The sequence below is a fragment of the Carcharhinus amblyrhynchos genome, chromosome 31 (assembly GCF_965287045.1).
Source record: "Carcharhinus amblyrhynchos chromosome 31, sCarAmb.v2.hapA, whole genome shotgun sequence".
Lineage (NCBI taxonomy): Eukaryota > Metazoa > Chordata > Chondrichthyes > Carcharhiniformes > Carcharhinidae > Carcharhinus > Carcharhinus amblyrhynchos.
This window is the reverse complement of record NC_137354.1, coordinates 19549684-19565888: the sequence shown is the minus strand read 5'-3', so window position 1 is coordinate 19565888 and position 16205 is coordinate 19549684. Positions and strand designations below refer to the sequence as shown.

The window sequence follows — 16205 nt, the reverse complement described above, 5'->3', positions numbered from 1 at the left end:
ATGGACCTACCTTATATTAAGTTGATCTTTCTCTACACCCTAGCTATGATTGTAACATTACATTTTGCACTCTCTCCTTCCCTTCTCTATGAGTGGTATGCTTTGTCTGTATAGTGCACAATGAACAATACTTTTCACTGTACACTAATACATGTGACAATAATAGATCAAATCAAATAAAACCTTGACCATTCAGATTTGACCTGTGGAGAATGAGTTCATTCTTTGATTGCAGTTCAAGGGGGCTATTAAAGGATTAGCTGTCTTTGTTATTAAATAGCGGTTTGTTTCTTTAGAACAGTTTGGCCATGAGGGGATTTAAAATCTTTGACTGGGTTTCTTGAATGAGAATATTTCTTTCTATCTCAAGAGTGTGTGAGTGAGAGTTCTACTCGATTAATACAGGGGGAAAAGTTGGGGCTCGAGAGAAAGCTAGCAAGCAGTGTAAAGACAGATTGTAAGAGTTTTTAGCTATGTAAAAAAAAAGTCTTAATAAAGTCCTACAGAAAGTGACCTTGGAGAATAATGGAAAATAAAGAGATGGAAGATGAAATGAACAGGTATTTTACATTGGTCTAAAATCTAAAGTTAAAAGTTTATTTATTATTGTCGCAGATAGGCTTACATTAACACAACAGTGAAGTTACTGTGAAAATCCCCTCGTCGCCACAGGCTGATTCCTGAAATGGCAGGTCTGCCATACGAGGAGAGATTAAGTCGGTTAGGATTATATTCACTGGAGTTTAGAAGAATGTGAGGGGATCTCATAGAAACTTTTCAAATTCTAACAGGGTTAGACAGGGTAGACTCAGAAAGAATGTTCCCGATGGTGGGAGAGTCCAGAACTAGGGGTCATTGTTTGAGGATAAGGGATAAACCTTTTAGAACTGAGATGAGGAGAAATTTCTTCACCCAGAGGGTGGGGAATGTGTGGAATTCACTCCCATAGAATGTGGTTGAGGCTAAAATGTTGTGTGATTTTAAGAAGGAATTAGATATAGATCTTGGGGTTAAAGGGATTGAGGGATATGTGAGGAAGGGGAGAGATAAGGATATTGAATTTGATGATCAGAATGAACGGTGGAGCAGGCTCGAAGGGCCAAATGGCCTCCTCCTGTTTCTAGTTTCTATGTTTCTATCCTTCTTTACCCCGTCTCCATCATTCCTGAGTATTCGGTCAGCAGGAATGTTCAGAACCCATTCCTGCCTTTGAGTCATGTTTCTGTTAATGCAACTCCTTCCCAATCCCATGTGACAGTTCCCAATCTCATTACTCTGAGAACAGTGATGCATGTACAATTTAATAACTCATTGTCAATTTTGTTTCATTAATCCGGACCCTGCCATTGGTCACATGTTTCCTGTTTAATCGCTCTCTGTCCCACATTGCTGAGACTTCCTCCCATTTTCCAGTTCCGTCTCCCGATCGAAATCCCAACCAGAGTCTGTCATCTGTAACGCATGTGTGACCACATGGACACACACGCACAAACACGCATGCACACACACAGACACATGCATACACAGTCTCACAAACACACACACACACACACACACACCCATATACTCAGACACAGACACACACACACACACAGGCACACACCCCCACACATACCCACATACACACACACACACACACACACAGCCATACACAGATATGGACACTCAGATACACACACACACTCACATACACATAAACACACACACACACTCACATACACAGGCACACACATACACATAGACATAGACACACACACACACTCACATACACATAGATACACACACATACACATAGATACACACACACACATAGACATAGATACACACACACTCACATACACATAGACACACACACTCATACACATAGACACACACACACTCACATACACATAGACACACACTCACATACATGCATAACACATGCAGACACAAACACACACACATACACATGCAGACTCGCATACACAGATACACACACACACGCACTCACATACACATAGACACACACACACTCATACACATAGACACACACACGCACTCACATACACGCATGCAGACTCACACATGCACAAAAGACAAAATGAGTGGCAGTCCTGGCTGATTTAATTTTCCCCACTTAGTGGAAAGACATTGGAGTTAAATATTGCACTCAGTAAACTGACTGCAACCCCCAGGGCTCCTCACAGATTAACACAGAACAAGCAACTTCAGAGTGAAGATTCTGGAGCAAGATACCCTGAGCAGAACTGACACACGGATATAAAATATGTGTTTACAATTCAGCTGTGAGTCTCTAATGGGATAAATCACAGGCTGAAAAATCAGCCAGTTTTATTTGAGATTGGATATCTCCAGTAAGCGATAGAAAGGGAGATTTGTCACAGCCACTGACCTTACCTCTGCTTGTGGGAACTTCTCAAGATGCTCCCGGGTAAATATGGATTCAATGTCACTGATAAATCTCTTATAGTCAACGTAGTCGGGTTGTAAACAAGATTCATACCTGGAAAGATACAAAAGTGCAGAAACACCTGAGACTGTGTACACATCTCATCCTAATGCTGAAAAAATACACCTCAACTCCTCCCTCCATCTTCATTCTCAGCATCCAGACTGTAATGTTGGCAGGAGTTTGGAACAAGGGATGGTTTATGGTAATTGCTAATGTGGGGTGAAGTTTAGAATAGTTTCCAACATTATATAGAATCATAGAATCTCTACAGTGCAGAATGAGGCCATTCAGCCCATCAACTCTGTGCCAACTATTTGACAGAACACCTTACCCAGGCCCTTTCCTGTAACCCAGCATACTTACCCTGTTAATCCCCCTAACCTGCACATCTTTGGACACTAAGGGACAATTTAGCATGGCCAATCCCCCTAACCTGCACATCTTTGGACACTAAGGGGCAATTTAGCATGGCCAATCCACCTAACCTGCACATCTTTGGACACTAAGGGACAATTTAGCATGGTCAATCCACCTAGTGCAGAAGTCTTTGGCCTGTGGGAGGTAACTGGAGCATCCGGAGGAAACCCATGCAGACACGGGGAGAAAGTGCAGACTCCACACAGAGAGTGACCCGAGACAGGAATCAAACCCGGATCCCTGGCGCTGTGAGGCAGCGGTGCTAACCACTGTGCCACCGTGCCACTCATATAACCCATAAACTCATCCAAGAATTGAGTGTATCCCTTTTGGGCTCTAGATTTGCATTTGTGTAGCACCTTTAACACAGTAAAATATCCCAAGGTGCTTCACTGGGGCTGTCTCAAACAGAATTTGACACTGATACCGCGTAAGGTGGTGATTGGAGAGGTGAGTGAAAGCTTGGTTGAAGCATTAGGTTTTAAGGAGTGTCGTAGAGAAGAGAGAAAGAGAGAGAATAGAATAACTCCAGGAGTGGACGGGGAAGGAACAGTGCTTTATTACACAAAGCAAGACCACACAAACTGGTCCCGAATGGGTCAGTGCGATTTTGGACCCGCTCAGGGGCCTGCTTTATACAGGGCTGGCGATACCAGCTCCTTCTGGTGAATTAATTACCAATCCTCAGGGAGCTCGTATTCTACGGACCCTAAAGAGAGTTCGATCAGTGATTTCCCCGTGCAATTCCAGAGAGGTTTAAGGAGTGAATTCCCAAGGGGATGACCTCAGGTTGTCCCTTTTGACAGGAACTCTGCGATGGCCACTTACGCTTTCTCCAGAATTTCCATCTCGGAGGGTTGTAACTCGAACCCGTCCAAGTCGAGGGCCCTCCGGAAGTTACTCTTCAGAATGCGGTTACTGTTGAGCTTGTCAAAGTCCTTCATGTGGTCTCCCACCTTCACCGACTTCCTGTAAGTCTGAACCAACAGGAGGGAGCGTAAGGAGCAGCTGGAAACAGCTGGAAGAGGCGACTTAATAGAGGCGTACAAGATGATCAGAGACAGGGTGGACAGTGAGAGCCTTTATCCTCGGATGGAGATGGGCTAGCACGAGGGGGGGATGTAACTTTAAATTGAGGGGTGACAGGACAGATGTCAGAGGTAGGTTCTTTACTCAGAGGGCGTGGAATGCCCTGCCTTAACAGTGGTGGACTTGCCAACATTAAGGGCATTTAAATGGTCATTGGATGAACATATGGATGATATTGGAATAGTGCAGGTTAGACGGGCTTCAGATTGGTTCCACTGGTCGGCGCAACATCGAGGGCCGAAGGGCCTGTACTGTGCTGTAATGTTCTATGTGTTTCGGCTTTCTGACTCACACATCCGGACCACTAACATTTAAACCAGCGGTGGGCGAACTGGGGCCTGGGGGGAGTCACATGCGGCCTACCCGAGTGCAGACAGAGAGACCTTGCGTTGACCATTTCCCCACGTGTGGGGGGGTTGCATTTGGCCGATTCCTGTCCTGTAGTTTTTTTTCCCTACCTGTGCATCTGACGCGATTTGCGTAAGGCAAGGGTGAGCGGAGTGAGGTGTGCGCTGAGCGCTCACAACACTGAGAGCCGTGCGCTCCCTCTGTGTCCAAATATTACCTTTGCGTTTACCGTTTGAAGTTGATGACAGTTCTATTAATCTATAGAAATGATGAAGGACTTTCTATAACCTGTTATGAAATATTCAGTGTGTGTTTAATCTTATTCATGGTTAGTGAACAAGGCCCCACTTTAATTTTGCGGCCTACTGAGATGAAGGAGGGCCTCTCGCTCGCCGTGGTTGTCCATCACTGGCTTAAACACATTTTACCAGAAGCCCCGCGTCCTTCCATTGTGGTCCCAGCTACGAGGAGGGGGGATTTTAGACTTTGTGGGGGGGGAGGGCGCACATGTAAATTGGCAACCTAGGCCAGAATTTTACCGCCCCGCTCTCCGGGTTTAGACCAGATCATAGAAACCCTACAGTGCAGAAAGAGGCCCTTCGGCCCATCGAGTCTGCACCGAACACAATCCCACCCAGGCCCTACCCCCATATCCCTACATATTATACCCACTAATCCCTCTAACCTACACATCCTTGGACACTAAGGGGCAATTTCTTAGCATGGCCAATCAACCTAACCATTTTTGGATTGTGGGAGGAAACCGGAGTACCCAGAGGAAACCCACGCAGACACGAGGAGAATGTGCAAACTCCACACAGGCAGTGACCCGAGCCGGGAATCGAACCCTGGACCCTGGAGCTGTGAAGCAGCAGTGCTAACCCACTGTGCCACCGTGCCGCCCAGTGAGGGGTGGCCCTCGTAAAGGTCCGTTAACCTCAGGTGGAGTTTTACAGTTTGGACGAACGAAGCTGTAAAATCCACCCCATTGGGCGTAATTTTACAGCCTCGCTCGACCCCAAGTCTGGAAAGTCCCGCCCCGGGTCAGCGATCCTTCCCATCGTCTGCACCCCCGCTCTCCCCCACCCTTGCCCGCTCCGTGGAGGGCAGGGTGATAGGATTCCGATGATTGTATCTGCCTCCTCCTCACATGGAAACCAATAGGCAATGCTACAGAAAGAGGCCATTCGGCCCCATTCCAAAAGCGCATCTTAACCCGGGTCATCCCATTGGAGGGGATTCAAAAACAAGCCCGGGAATTTTAAAATGGAGGCTTTGCCAGTTTGGGAGTTAAAGTACATTGGCAGGCACAGGGGTATGGGGCAGCAAAGCTTTGAATGATCTCCGGCCTACAGCGTAGGGAGCGGAGGAGATGTACTCTGTACAACAGCCTCAATGTGAGGATGGTGTTAGAACCCTGTATAGCTCGGGAGAATGGGAATGGATTCTGATAAACTGCCCTCAACATTTTCACCTTGGTTTTAATCTTTTCCAGGATGCAGTTGATGTCGTTTGAGGCCTCCATTTCTAGGCTTTTCTTTGACTCATTCACCATGCGAATCTCACTCATTAGTTTTTTGTACCTGTGGAAAGATGCTAAAGGTCCAAATTAACTCATAGAGAAACACCACCCGGCACCCAAAATCTCAGGCCCAAATCACCGTAACTCACCTCGCCCTGACTCACCTCGCCCTGACTCACCTCGCCCTGACTCACCTCGCCCTGACTCACCTCGCCCTGACTCACCTCGCCGCGACTCACCTCGCCGCGACTCACCTCGCCCTGACTCACCTCACCGTGACTCACCTCGCCCTGACTCACCTCGCCGTGACTCACCTCGCCCTGACTCACCTCGCCCTGACTCACCTCGCCCTGACTCACCTCGCCGTGACTCACCTCGCCCTGACTCACCTCGCCCTGACTCACCTCGCCGTGACTCACCCGTGACTCACCTCGCCGCGACTCACCTCGCCCTGACTCACCTCGCCCTGACTCACCTCGCCCTGACTCACCTCGCCCTGACTCACCTCGCCCTGACTCACCTCGCCGTGACTCACCTCGCCGTGACTCACCTCGCCGTGACTCACCTCGCCCTGACTCACCTCGCCCTGACTCACCTCGCCGTGACTCACCTCGCCCTGACTCACCTCGCCGCGACTCACCTCGCCCTGACTCACCTCGCCCTGACTCACCTCGCCCTGACTCACCTCGCCGTGACTCACCTCGCCCTGACTCACCTCGCCGTGACTCACCTCGCCGTGACTCACCTCGCCCTGACTCACCTCGCCGTGACTCACCTCGCCCTGACTCACCTCGCCCTGACTCACCTCGCCCTGACTCACCTCGCCGTGACTCACCTCGCCCTGACTCACCTCGCCCTGACCCACCTCGCCCTGACCCACCTCGCCGTGACTCACCTCGCCCTGACTCACCTCGCCGTGACTCACCTCGCCCTGACTCACCTCGCCGTGACTCACCTCGCCCTGACTCACCTCGCCCTGACTCACCTCGCCCTGACTCACCTCGCCCTGACTCACCTCGCCCTGACTCACCTCGCCCTGACTCACCTCGCCGTGACTCACCTCGCCCTGACTCACCTCGCCCTGACTCACCTCGCCGTGACTCACCTCGCCCTGACTCACCTCGCCCTGACTCACCTCGCCCTGACTCACCTCGCCCTGACTCACCTCGCCGTGACTCACCTCGCCGTGACTCACCTCGCCCTGACTCACCTCGCCCTGACTCACCTCGCCGTGACTCACCTCGCCCTGACTCACCTCGCCGTGACTCACCTCGCCCTGACTCACCTCGCCCTGACTCACCTCGCCGTGACTCACCTCGCCGTGACTCACCTCGCCCTGACTCACCTCGCCGTGACTCACCTCGCCCTGACTCACCTCGCCGCGACTCACCTCGCCGCGACTCACCTCGCCCTGACTCACCTCGCCCTGACTCACCTCGCCCTGACTCACCTCGCCCTGACTCACCTCGCCGTGACTCACCTCGCCCTGACTCACCTCGCCCTGACTCACCTCGCCGCGACTCACCTCGCCCTGACTCACCTCGCCCTGACTCACCTCGCCCTGACTCACCTCGCCCTGACTCACCTCGCCGCGACTCACCTCGCCGCGACTCACCTCGCCCTGACTCACCTCGCCCTGACTCACCTCGCCCTGACTCACCTCGCCGCGACTCACCTCGCCCTGACTCACCTCGCCCTGACTCACCTCGCCCTGACTCACCTCGCCGTGACTCACCTCGCCCTGACTCACCTCGCCCTGACTCACCTCGCCCTGACTCACCTCGCCCTGACTCACCTCGCCCTGACTCACCTCGCCGCGACTCACCTCGCCCTGACTCACCTCGCCCTGACTCACCTCGCCCTGACTCACCTCGCCGTGACTCACCTCGCCCTGACTCACCTCGCCGCGACTCACCTCGCCGCGACTCACCTCGCCCTGACTCACCTCGCCCTGACTCACCTCGCCCTGACTCACCTCGCCCTGACTCACCTCGCCCTGACTCACCTCGCCGCGACTCACCTCGCCGCGACTCACCTCGCCGCGACTCACCTCGCCCTGACTCACCTCGCCCTGACTCACCTCGCCCTGACTCACCTCGCCCTGACTCACCTCGCCCTGACTCACCTCGCCGCGACTCACCTCGCCCTGACTCACCTCGCCCTGACTCACCTCGCCCTGACTCACCTCGCCCTGACTCACCTCGCCCTGACTCACCTCGCCGTGACTCACCTCGCCGCGACTCACCTCGCCCTGACTCACCTCGCCCTGACTCACCTCGCCGCGACTCACCTCTCCGCGACTCACCTCGCCCTGACTCACCTCGCCCTGACTCACCTCGCCCTGACTCACCTCGCCCTGACTCACCTCGCCCTGACTCACCTCGCCGCGACTCACCTCGCCCTGACTCACCTCGCCCTGACTCACCTCGCCGCGACTCACCTCGCCCTGACTCACCTCGCCCTGACTCACCTCGCCCTGACTCACCTCGCCGCGACTCACCTCGCCCTGACTCACCTCGCCCTGACTCACCTCGCCCTGACTCACCTCGCCGCGACTCACCTCGCCCTGACTCACCTCGCCCTGACTCACCTCGCCCTGACTCACCTCGCCGCGACTCACCTCGCCCTGACTCACCTCGCCCTGACTCACCTCGCCCTGACTCACCTCGCCCTGACTCACCTCGCCCTGACTCACCTCGCCGCGACTCACCTCGCCCTGACTCACCTCGCCGTGACTCACCTCGCCCTGACTCACCTCGCCCTGACTCACCTCGCCCTGACTCACCTCGCCGTGACTCACCTCGCCGTGACTCACCTCGCCGCGACTCACCTTGCCCTGACTCACCTCGCCGCGACTCACCTCGCCGCGACTCACCTCGCCCTGACTCACCTCAGCCCTCTGTATCCAGGGCCCCAGACTCAATAGTGTCGGCCAGCTAAGCTTGGGTAAGTGGCACTCACTGCCCAGTAAGATATGGGTGGCAGAGTTCTGCTGGGCATTTACAAAGAGGCAGGAGGGTATCCGGGTCATCACTGACCTTCAGCTGACCTTTCAGTCACCTCTCCTGTCACGTTGGCCGGACTTCAGCCATGTTGGGATTTAATGGGATTGGGGGTTGTAGATCGGCCTAGTGGGTAGGGATATGGATCAGCACAACTTGTGGGCCGAAGGGCCTGTTTGTGCTGTAGTGTTCCATGTTCTATGTTTTGTGACCTTGCCATGGCAACCTTTGGCAGTGTTGGCCATGCCATCCTCCTCCATTGGATGCTCTCGCTTGGCACCGGTGTTACCAGAACGCTGGCAACTGTGGCCCCCCTTCCCACCCACACTCCTGATCGATGGGGAACCGGCTCACTTCCAACTACAGCAACTTTCACAGCACCAAGGCTGGCCTCGGGAAATAGTTCAACCTGGGGTCCACCCTCTGGTCATTAAGTTTATTTATTATTGTCACAAGTAGGCTTGCATTAACACTGCAATGAAGTGACTGTGAAAATCCCCTAGTCGCCACACTCCTGTTCAGGTTACATTGAGGGAGAATTTATCACGGTCGATGCACCCTAACCAGCACCTCTTCCGGACTGTGGGGGGGAGCTGGAGAAGCCGGAGGAAACACGGGCAGCAAGGTGGCACGGTGGTTAGCGCTGCTGCCTCACAGTGTCAGGGTCCCAGGTTCGATTCCTGGCTTGGGTCACCGTCTGTGCAGAGTTTGCACATTCTCCCCGTGTCTGCATGGGTTTCCTCCAGTTTCATCCCACAGTCTGAAAGACGTGCGGGTTAGGGTGCATTGGCCGTGCTAAATTCTCCCTCAGTGTAACCCAAACAGGTGCTGAAATGTGACGACTAGGGGATTTTCACAGTAACTTCATTGCAGTGTTAATGTAAGATTTACTTATAACTAATAAATAAACGTTACTTTTTGTTTTACAGACACAGGGAGCGCGTGCAAACTCCACACAGAGAGTGACCCGAGGCCGGAATTGAACCCGGGTCCTTGGCGCTGTGAGGCAGCCCTGCTGACCACTGTGCCACCTTGGTTGGAAAACATTTGCTAGGATTTGGCTTTGTTGTGATGCCTCCCCTTGCCAAATAGCCACACACCCTGTATTATCGGGGGATGTAAACATGTGGTTAGATTTTGCCAGCCCTTTAGTGGTAGGCTGGCAAAGTCATCCTGTGGCATGGTGAGGGAAGGTGAGGGTGGGGGTGCCCAGTGTCTTCCTGGTCAACTGATGCCACTTACATGGCCAGCTAAAAGTTTCGTCCGGTCACCGCTGGCATCGTACCCAGTGGGGGTTGGGTACATGCCAGGTAAGCAATGGAGGCCTCCCAGGTGACCCACAGGCTTGGAGGGGGAGTCCTCCTGTTCAGGCACTTACTGGCCAGCAGAGGGCACTCCAATGGCAATGGGTTACCTTGGCAACAGTGGTGATCCTTGCCCTTGTCAACTCCCAACAACTGCCCCCCTCTACCCACCCCTCTGCCCTCCGCACCCAACCAGGCCTATCTGACTGGCACCAGCACTTCATACCAAAACACCCATCTCCTCCCGCCCTTACCTTGCCAATCCCCTGTACCGATGTACCCTCTCCTTCCGGGTGCTGTTCCAGCAGTGGCCACCACGCCTGGTGGGGCTGCTGAGCACACAGCCCTTCCCCCTTTCCCCACCACTGGCAATCTCCTGGGGGTGGGTAACCATCCTTAGCAGGGACAGCCACAATGCAGCCCAGGGTTAGCCGATTGCCAAGTGCAAAATCCCAATCATGGGAGCACCAACTCAGCTGAGATATTTATAGAATCCCTACAGTGCATTCGGCCCATCGAGTCGGCACCAACCACAGTCCCACCCACGTCCTTTCTCCATAACCCCATGCATTTACCCTAACTAGTCCTTCTGACACTAAGGGGCAATTTAGCATGGCCAATCCACTTAACCCACACATCTTTGGACACTAAGAAGAAATTTAGCATGGCCAATCCACTAAACCTACACATCTTTGGACACTAAGAAGAAATTTATCATGGCCAATCCACTAAACCTACACATCTTTGGACACTAAGGGACAATTTAGCATGGCCAATCCACTTAACCCACACATCTTTGGATACTAAGGGGCAACTTAGCATGGCCAATCCCCCTAACCTGCACATCTTTAGATACTAAGGAGCAATTTAGCATGGCCAATCCACCTAACCTACACATCTTTGGACACTAAGGGCTAATTTAGTGTGGCCAATCCACCCTAACCACTTATGTTAAGAATGTTGTTGACAGAACACCAACAATCAACATGGGGTGCTGGGGTTGAGGGGGAGGAAGGAATAATTATTGATGTTACCCCTGTCACTCCAGGTGGAAAAACCCATCTGGTTCGCTAATGCCTTTTAGGGAAGGGAATCTGCCGTCCTTACCCCGGTCTGGCCTACAGGTGACTCCAGAGCCACAGCAATGTGGTTGACTCTCAACTGCCCCTCCAAGGGGCAACTAGGGATGGGCAATAAATACTGACCCAGCCCGGGAATGAATAAAAGGAAATGACACTGATGCCACCCAGTGACGCCGCACTCGTACTCACGTTGGCTCCGGCTTCTCCTGGGGGTCCACCTGCTCCAGGAACCGGACAAAGTCAAAACCCTGTTGGTCAGAGAACACCTTCTCCAGCAGGTCCATCTCCTCGTCAGTGGCGGGCAGGTTGAGCAGCGAGAGACACCGGCGGAACTGGGCCCGAAACACGTGGTTATTGTTGGACCTGGAAAATCAACAAGTGACGGGAGGCATGTTACACCGCGGGATCGCGGAGCCTGAACGCACCGCGTACGTCCGGAATTAGTCAGTCATGATGGAATATCGCCGACTGACCCTTCCCTGTTTCTACGGTCATTGGAAATAAACTCTTCCCATCCCATTCCATTTCCTATCGTGATTTCCACCCAGTGAAGGAGAGATTTCTTCACTCAGAGGGTGGTGAATCTCTGGAATTCTCTGTCCCAGCGGCCTGTAGTAACTCAGTTATCAAGCAAGTTCAAGCAATAAATTGAAACATTTTTTCATACGGTGAGGGAACCAGGTCCACATCCTGTAATTCTTTAATCTTCATGGCTGTTGCTAATGTTTTGAAAACTAGACAACAAAACAGAAGGCTAAGGAAGTTTGGTATGTCCACTATAACTCTCACTATCTTTTACAGATAGAAAGCATTCTTTCTGGTTGTATCACAGCTCGGTCTGGGCTCCTGCTCTGCCCAAGACCGCAAGGAACTACAAAAAGGTCGTGAATGTAGCCCAGTCCATCACACAAACCAGCCTCCCATCCATTGACTCCGTCTACACTTCCCACTGCCTCGGAAAAGCAGCCAGCATAATTAAGGACCCCACCGCACCCCGGACAGTCTCTCTTCCACCTTCATTCACCACCCTCTGGGTGAAGAACTTTCTCCTAACATAAGAAATAGGAGCAGGAGTCGGCCATCCAGCCCTTCGAGCCTGCCCCGCCATTCAATAAGATCATGGCTGTTCTGAAGTGGATCAGGTCCACTTTCCCGCTTTCTCCCCATAACCCTTAATTCCCCAGTCCATCAGAAACCTATCTACCCGTGACTTAAATATATTTAGCGAGGCAGCCTCCACCACTTCAACGGGCAGAGAATTCCAGAGATTCACCACCCTTTGAGTGAAGAAATTCCTCCTCAACTCTGATCTAAACTGCCGCCCCCCCCTTATCTGTTCTACTCTGTTCTAAAAGATTTACCCCCTTATCCTCAAACTATGACCCCTAGTTCTGGACTCCCCCCGACAATCGGGAACACTCTTTCTGAATCTCCCCTGTCTAACCCTACACCTACACTTCTAAGCTTATATTTTACGGAAAGTGATACCAATCGAAATCTCGGAACACCGGGTATGTCTCCAGGTGTCTGTGGCTAATCCGTTCCTTCAAGCGGCAGATCAGTGACTCGAACTGAGCCCGCTCTGCGGGGTCCAAGATGTCTGCGTCCACGGTGCCAACCTTGGGCAGCTGGTAAATCTCCGATGGTGGCACCTTGACATTGGGTGTCTTCTCCAACTCAGGCAGGGTGAACACTGGAAAGAGAGTCGGCACTGATTAGAGAAGGGGTTCCTTTTATTCGTTCATTTATTAGAATCATAGAAACCCTACAGTGCAGGGAGAGGCCGTTCGGCCCATCGAGTCTGCACCAAACACAATCCCACCCAGGCCCTACACCCCATATTATACCCACTAATCCCTCTAACCTACACATCCCTGGACACAAAGGGGCAATTTCTTAGCATGGCCAATCAACCTAACCCACATGTCTTTGGACTGTGGGAGGGAAACCGGAGCACCCGGAGGAAACCCACGCAGACACGAGGAGAATGTGCAAACTCCGCACAGACAGTGACCCGAGCCGGGAATCGAACCCAGGACCCTGGAGCTGTGAAGCAGCAGTGCTAACCCACTGTGCTACCGTGCCGCCCCTAGTTACCCGTCCCTTGAACTGAGTGGTTTGCGAGGCCATTTCAGAGTCAGCCTCATTGCTGAGGCTCTGGGGTCACATGTAGGCCAGACCCGGGGAGGTTGGCAGATTTCCCTCCCTAAAGGGACACTAGTGAACCAGATGGGTTTTTCCAACAATTGACAATGGTCGTCAGTAACTTCTTAATTCCAGATATTTGTTAAATTCAAATTCCACCACCTGCCGGGGTGGGATTTGAACCCAAATCTCCAGAACAATACCCTGGTCTCTGGGTGACTGGCCCAATGATTATATCACTGTGCCTTAAAGTGAGGCAACTTTTTATTAAGAGACAGTTTTCCGTGATGTCCGGGTCTCAGTGTGTCTCTGACAAGCCTGAAGTACAGCACTGGTCAAGTCCGGGGAATGTTCTGAAGTTAAGGCAGTCGGGATTCCCTTTCCGGAGACATTTTGGGTTAGGTTTCTCGCTCCCGCTCTCCAGGTGAGTGTCTGAGTGACAGACTCCGTACCTGAGTCAATGTCCTTGGTGAAGTTTGTCCAAATGATGTGACCGGGCATCGTGGGATCTTCGTAACATTCCACCAGAGCTCTGAACTGGGCGTCGCTGAGTTCCGGCTGGAATCCGATCATACTCAGAGTCCGCCTGAAAACCGGGATGGCGATCCGGCCACTGCGCAAGCTGTCAAAATCCTCAATGAAATCAACCGTCTGAAAGGGAGAGATGTTTGAGTCAGGGCTGCAGGGAGCGGGGAGGAGTGGGGGGGGGGGGTGGGAGAGGGGTGGGGAGGGAGTGGGAGGGTGTGGAGGGGGAGGTGGGATTCAGAGGGGTTGAGAAAGTGGGTGTGGGGTGGAGGGGGTGGGGGCGTTGGAGGGGTGGGAGTGGGGGTGGTGTGGGTGGGTGTTGGGAGTGGGGAGGTGCAGGGGTGGGTTGGGGAGTGGAGGGGGACGGTGGGAGTGGGGATGGAGAGGGTGGGATTGGGGTTTGGGGGGGTGGGAGTGGGGATGGGGGGGTGGGAGTGGGGATGGAGAGGGTGGGATTGGGGTTTGGGGGGGTGGGAGTGGGGATGGGGGGGTGGGAGTGGGGATGGAGAGGGTGGGATTGGGGTTTGGGGGGGTGGGAGTGGGGATGGGGGGGGTGGGAGTGGGGATGGAGAGGGTGGGATTGGGGTTTGGGGGGGTGGGAGTGGGGATGGAGAGGGTGGGATTGGGGTTTGGGGGGGTGGGAGTGGGGATGGAGAGGGTGGGATTGGGGTTTGGGGGGGTGGGAGTGGGGATGGAGAGGGTGGGATTGGGGTTTGGGGGGGTGGGAGTGGGGATGGAGAGGGTGGGATTGGGGTTTGGGGGGGTGGGAGTGGGGTTTGGGGGGTGGGAGTGGGGATGGAGAGGGTGGGTGGGGAGGGTGGGTTTGGGGTTTGGGAGTGGGGATGTGCATAAGGAGGGGTTGGCTGGGTGTGGGGGAGTGGATGTGCGGGGAATGTGGGGTTGGGAATGGGGAGACCTGGGGAGGGTGGAAGTGAGGGGGTGGGGATGGTGGGAGTTGGGGGGTAGGGATAGTGGGAGTGGGGGGGTAGGGATGGTGGGAGTGGGGAGGGTGGGAGTGGGAGGGTGGGGAAAGTGGAGTGGGGGGGTTTGAGGAATGGGGTGGGTGGGGGGTTGGGAGTGGAAGGGTGGGGGGGGGTTGGGAGTGGAAGGGTGGGGGGGGTGTTGGGTGGTTGGCGTTGAGGGGGGTTTGGGAGTGGGTGTGAAATCCAATGGGAGAACCAACAGAAAGGAGATTAGAAGGAGAAGGAGAGAAACTCGGGCCCTCACCCTGATCCTGTTGATGAGAACGTGATGGCGCATGCGGGCGAGCAGCTCGCCCACGTTCACGTTGCTGTCGTCCGTCGCCGGTTGCCGTGTGAATCCCAGCTGCTGGTATTCCGGAGTGGGCACCGAGTCTTCCTCCGGGGGTTCGGGCTCGAAGGAATCCGCCGTAAAGCCAGTGTACTCTGCGCGAGGGAGGGACCACAGAACATGACCTTTGACACCGAGGCGCGTACGCTTCACCTCCACCCCCCCGCTGTCCCGTCCCCAAGGTGTGAAAGGTGAGAGGGCGGGGGTCGCCGCCTGGACAGATGTCAGGCAGTCCCATCCCGATTGGGGAGGGAAATCTCTCGCCCCCTCCCCCACCCCGCGATCTACGTTTGGGCCTACGGATACGGAGGCCACTTCGAGCCTGTGCTGTGGGAGTTACATTGAGATCAAAAATAAAACGGTGGGAATTATTTGTGAGCTAAACTGTGCTCGTTACAGGAAGGATGTGGAAGCTATTGAGAGGGTGCAGAGGAGATTTACAAGGGTGTTGCCTGGATTGGGAGGCATGCCTTATGAAGATAGGTTGAGGGAGCTCGGCCTTTTCTCCTGGAGAGACGAAGGATGAGAGGCGACCTGATAGAGGTTTATAAAATGTTGAGAGGTATAGATAGGGTGGATTCTCAGAGGCTATTTCCCAGGGCTGAAATGGTCGCTACGAGAGGACACAGGTTTAAGGTGCTGGGGAGCAGGTACAGAGGAGATGTCAGGGGTAAGTTTTTCACTCAGAGGGTGGTGAGTGAGTGGAATCGGCTGCCGTCGGTGCTGGTAGAGGCAAACTTATTGGGGTCTTTTAAGAGACTTCTGAATGAGTACATGGGGTTTAATGGGATTGAGGGTTATAGATCGGCCTGGTAGGTAGGGATATGATCAGTGCAACTTGTGGGCCGAAGGGCCTGTTTGTGCTGTAGTGTTCTATGTTCTAAATCTGTGTAATAAAGGATTAAAGAACAGTTTTGCCAACAGGTAACCAAGGTTTACTGACATCTAGAGTTGCCAACTGTGATTAAATATCCCTGGGGGGCTTGTCACATGACTTGCCCCCCACCC

The 16205-nt window shown here is 53.5% G+C and overlaps 1 protein-coding gene across 1 annotated transcript in view; it reads right to left on the bottom strand.

The window, feature by feature from the left end:
* Positions 1-16205, bottom strand: part of LOC145360398 (uncharacterized) — a 46154-nt gene that overhangs the window by 1578 nt on the left and 28371 nt on the right. Inside the window, exons 11-17 of the mRNA XM_080215595.1 lie at positions 15114-15292; positions 13814-14012; positions 12705-12909; positions 11406-11579; positions 5781-5889; positions 3698-3846; positions 2398-2503 (exon numbers count right to left, since the gene is read on the bottom strand). Coding sequence (XP_080071721.1) covers positions 2398-2503; positions 3698-3846; positions 5781-5889; positions 11406-11579; positions 12705-12909; positions 13814-14012; positions 15114-15292 — 1121 coding nt within the window. The remainder of the gene's footprint in view (positions 1-2397; positions 2504-3697; positions 3847-5780; positions 5890-11405; positions 11580-12704; positions 12910-13813; positions 14013-15113; positions 15293-16205) is intronic.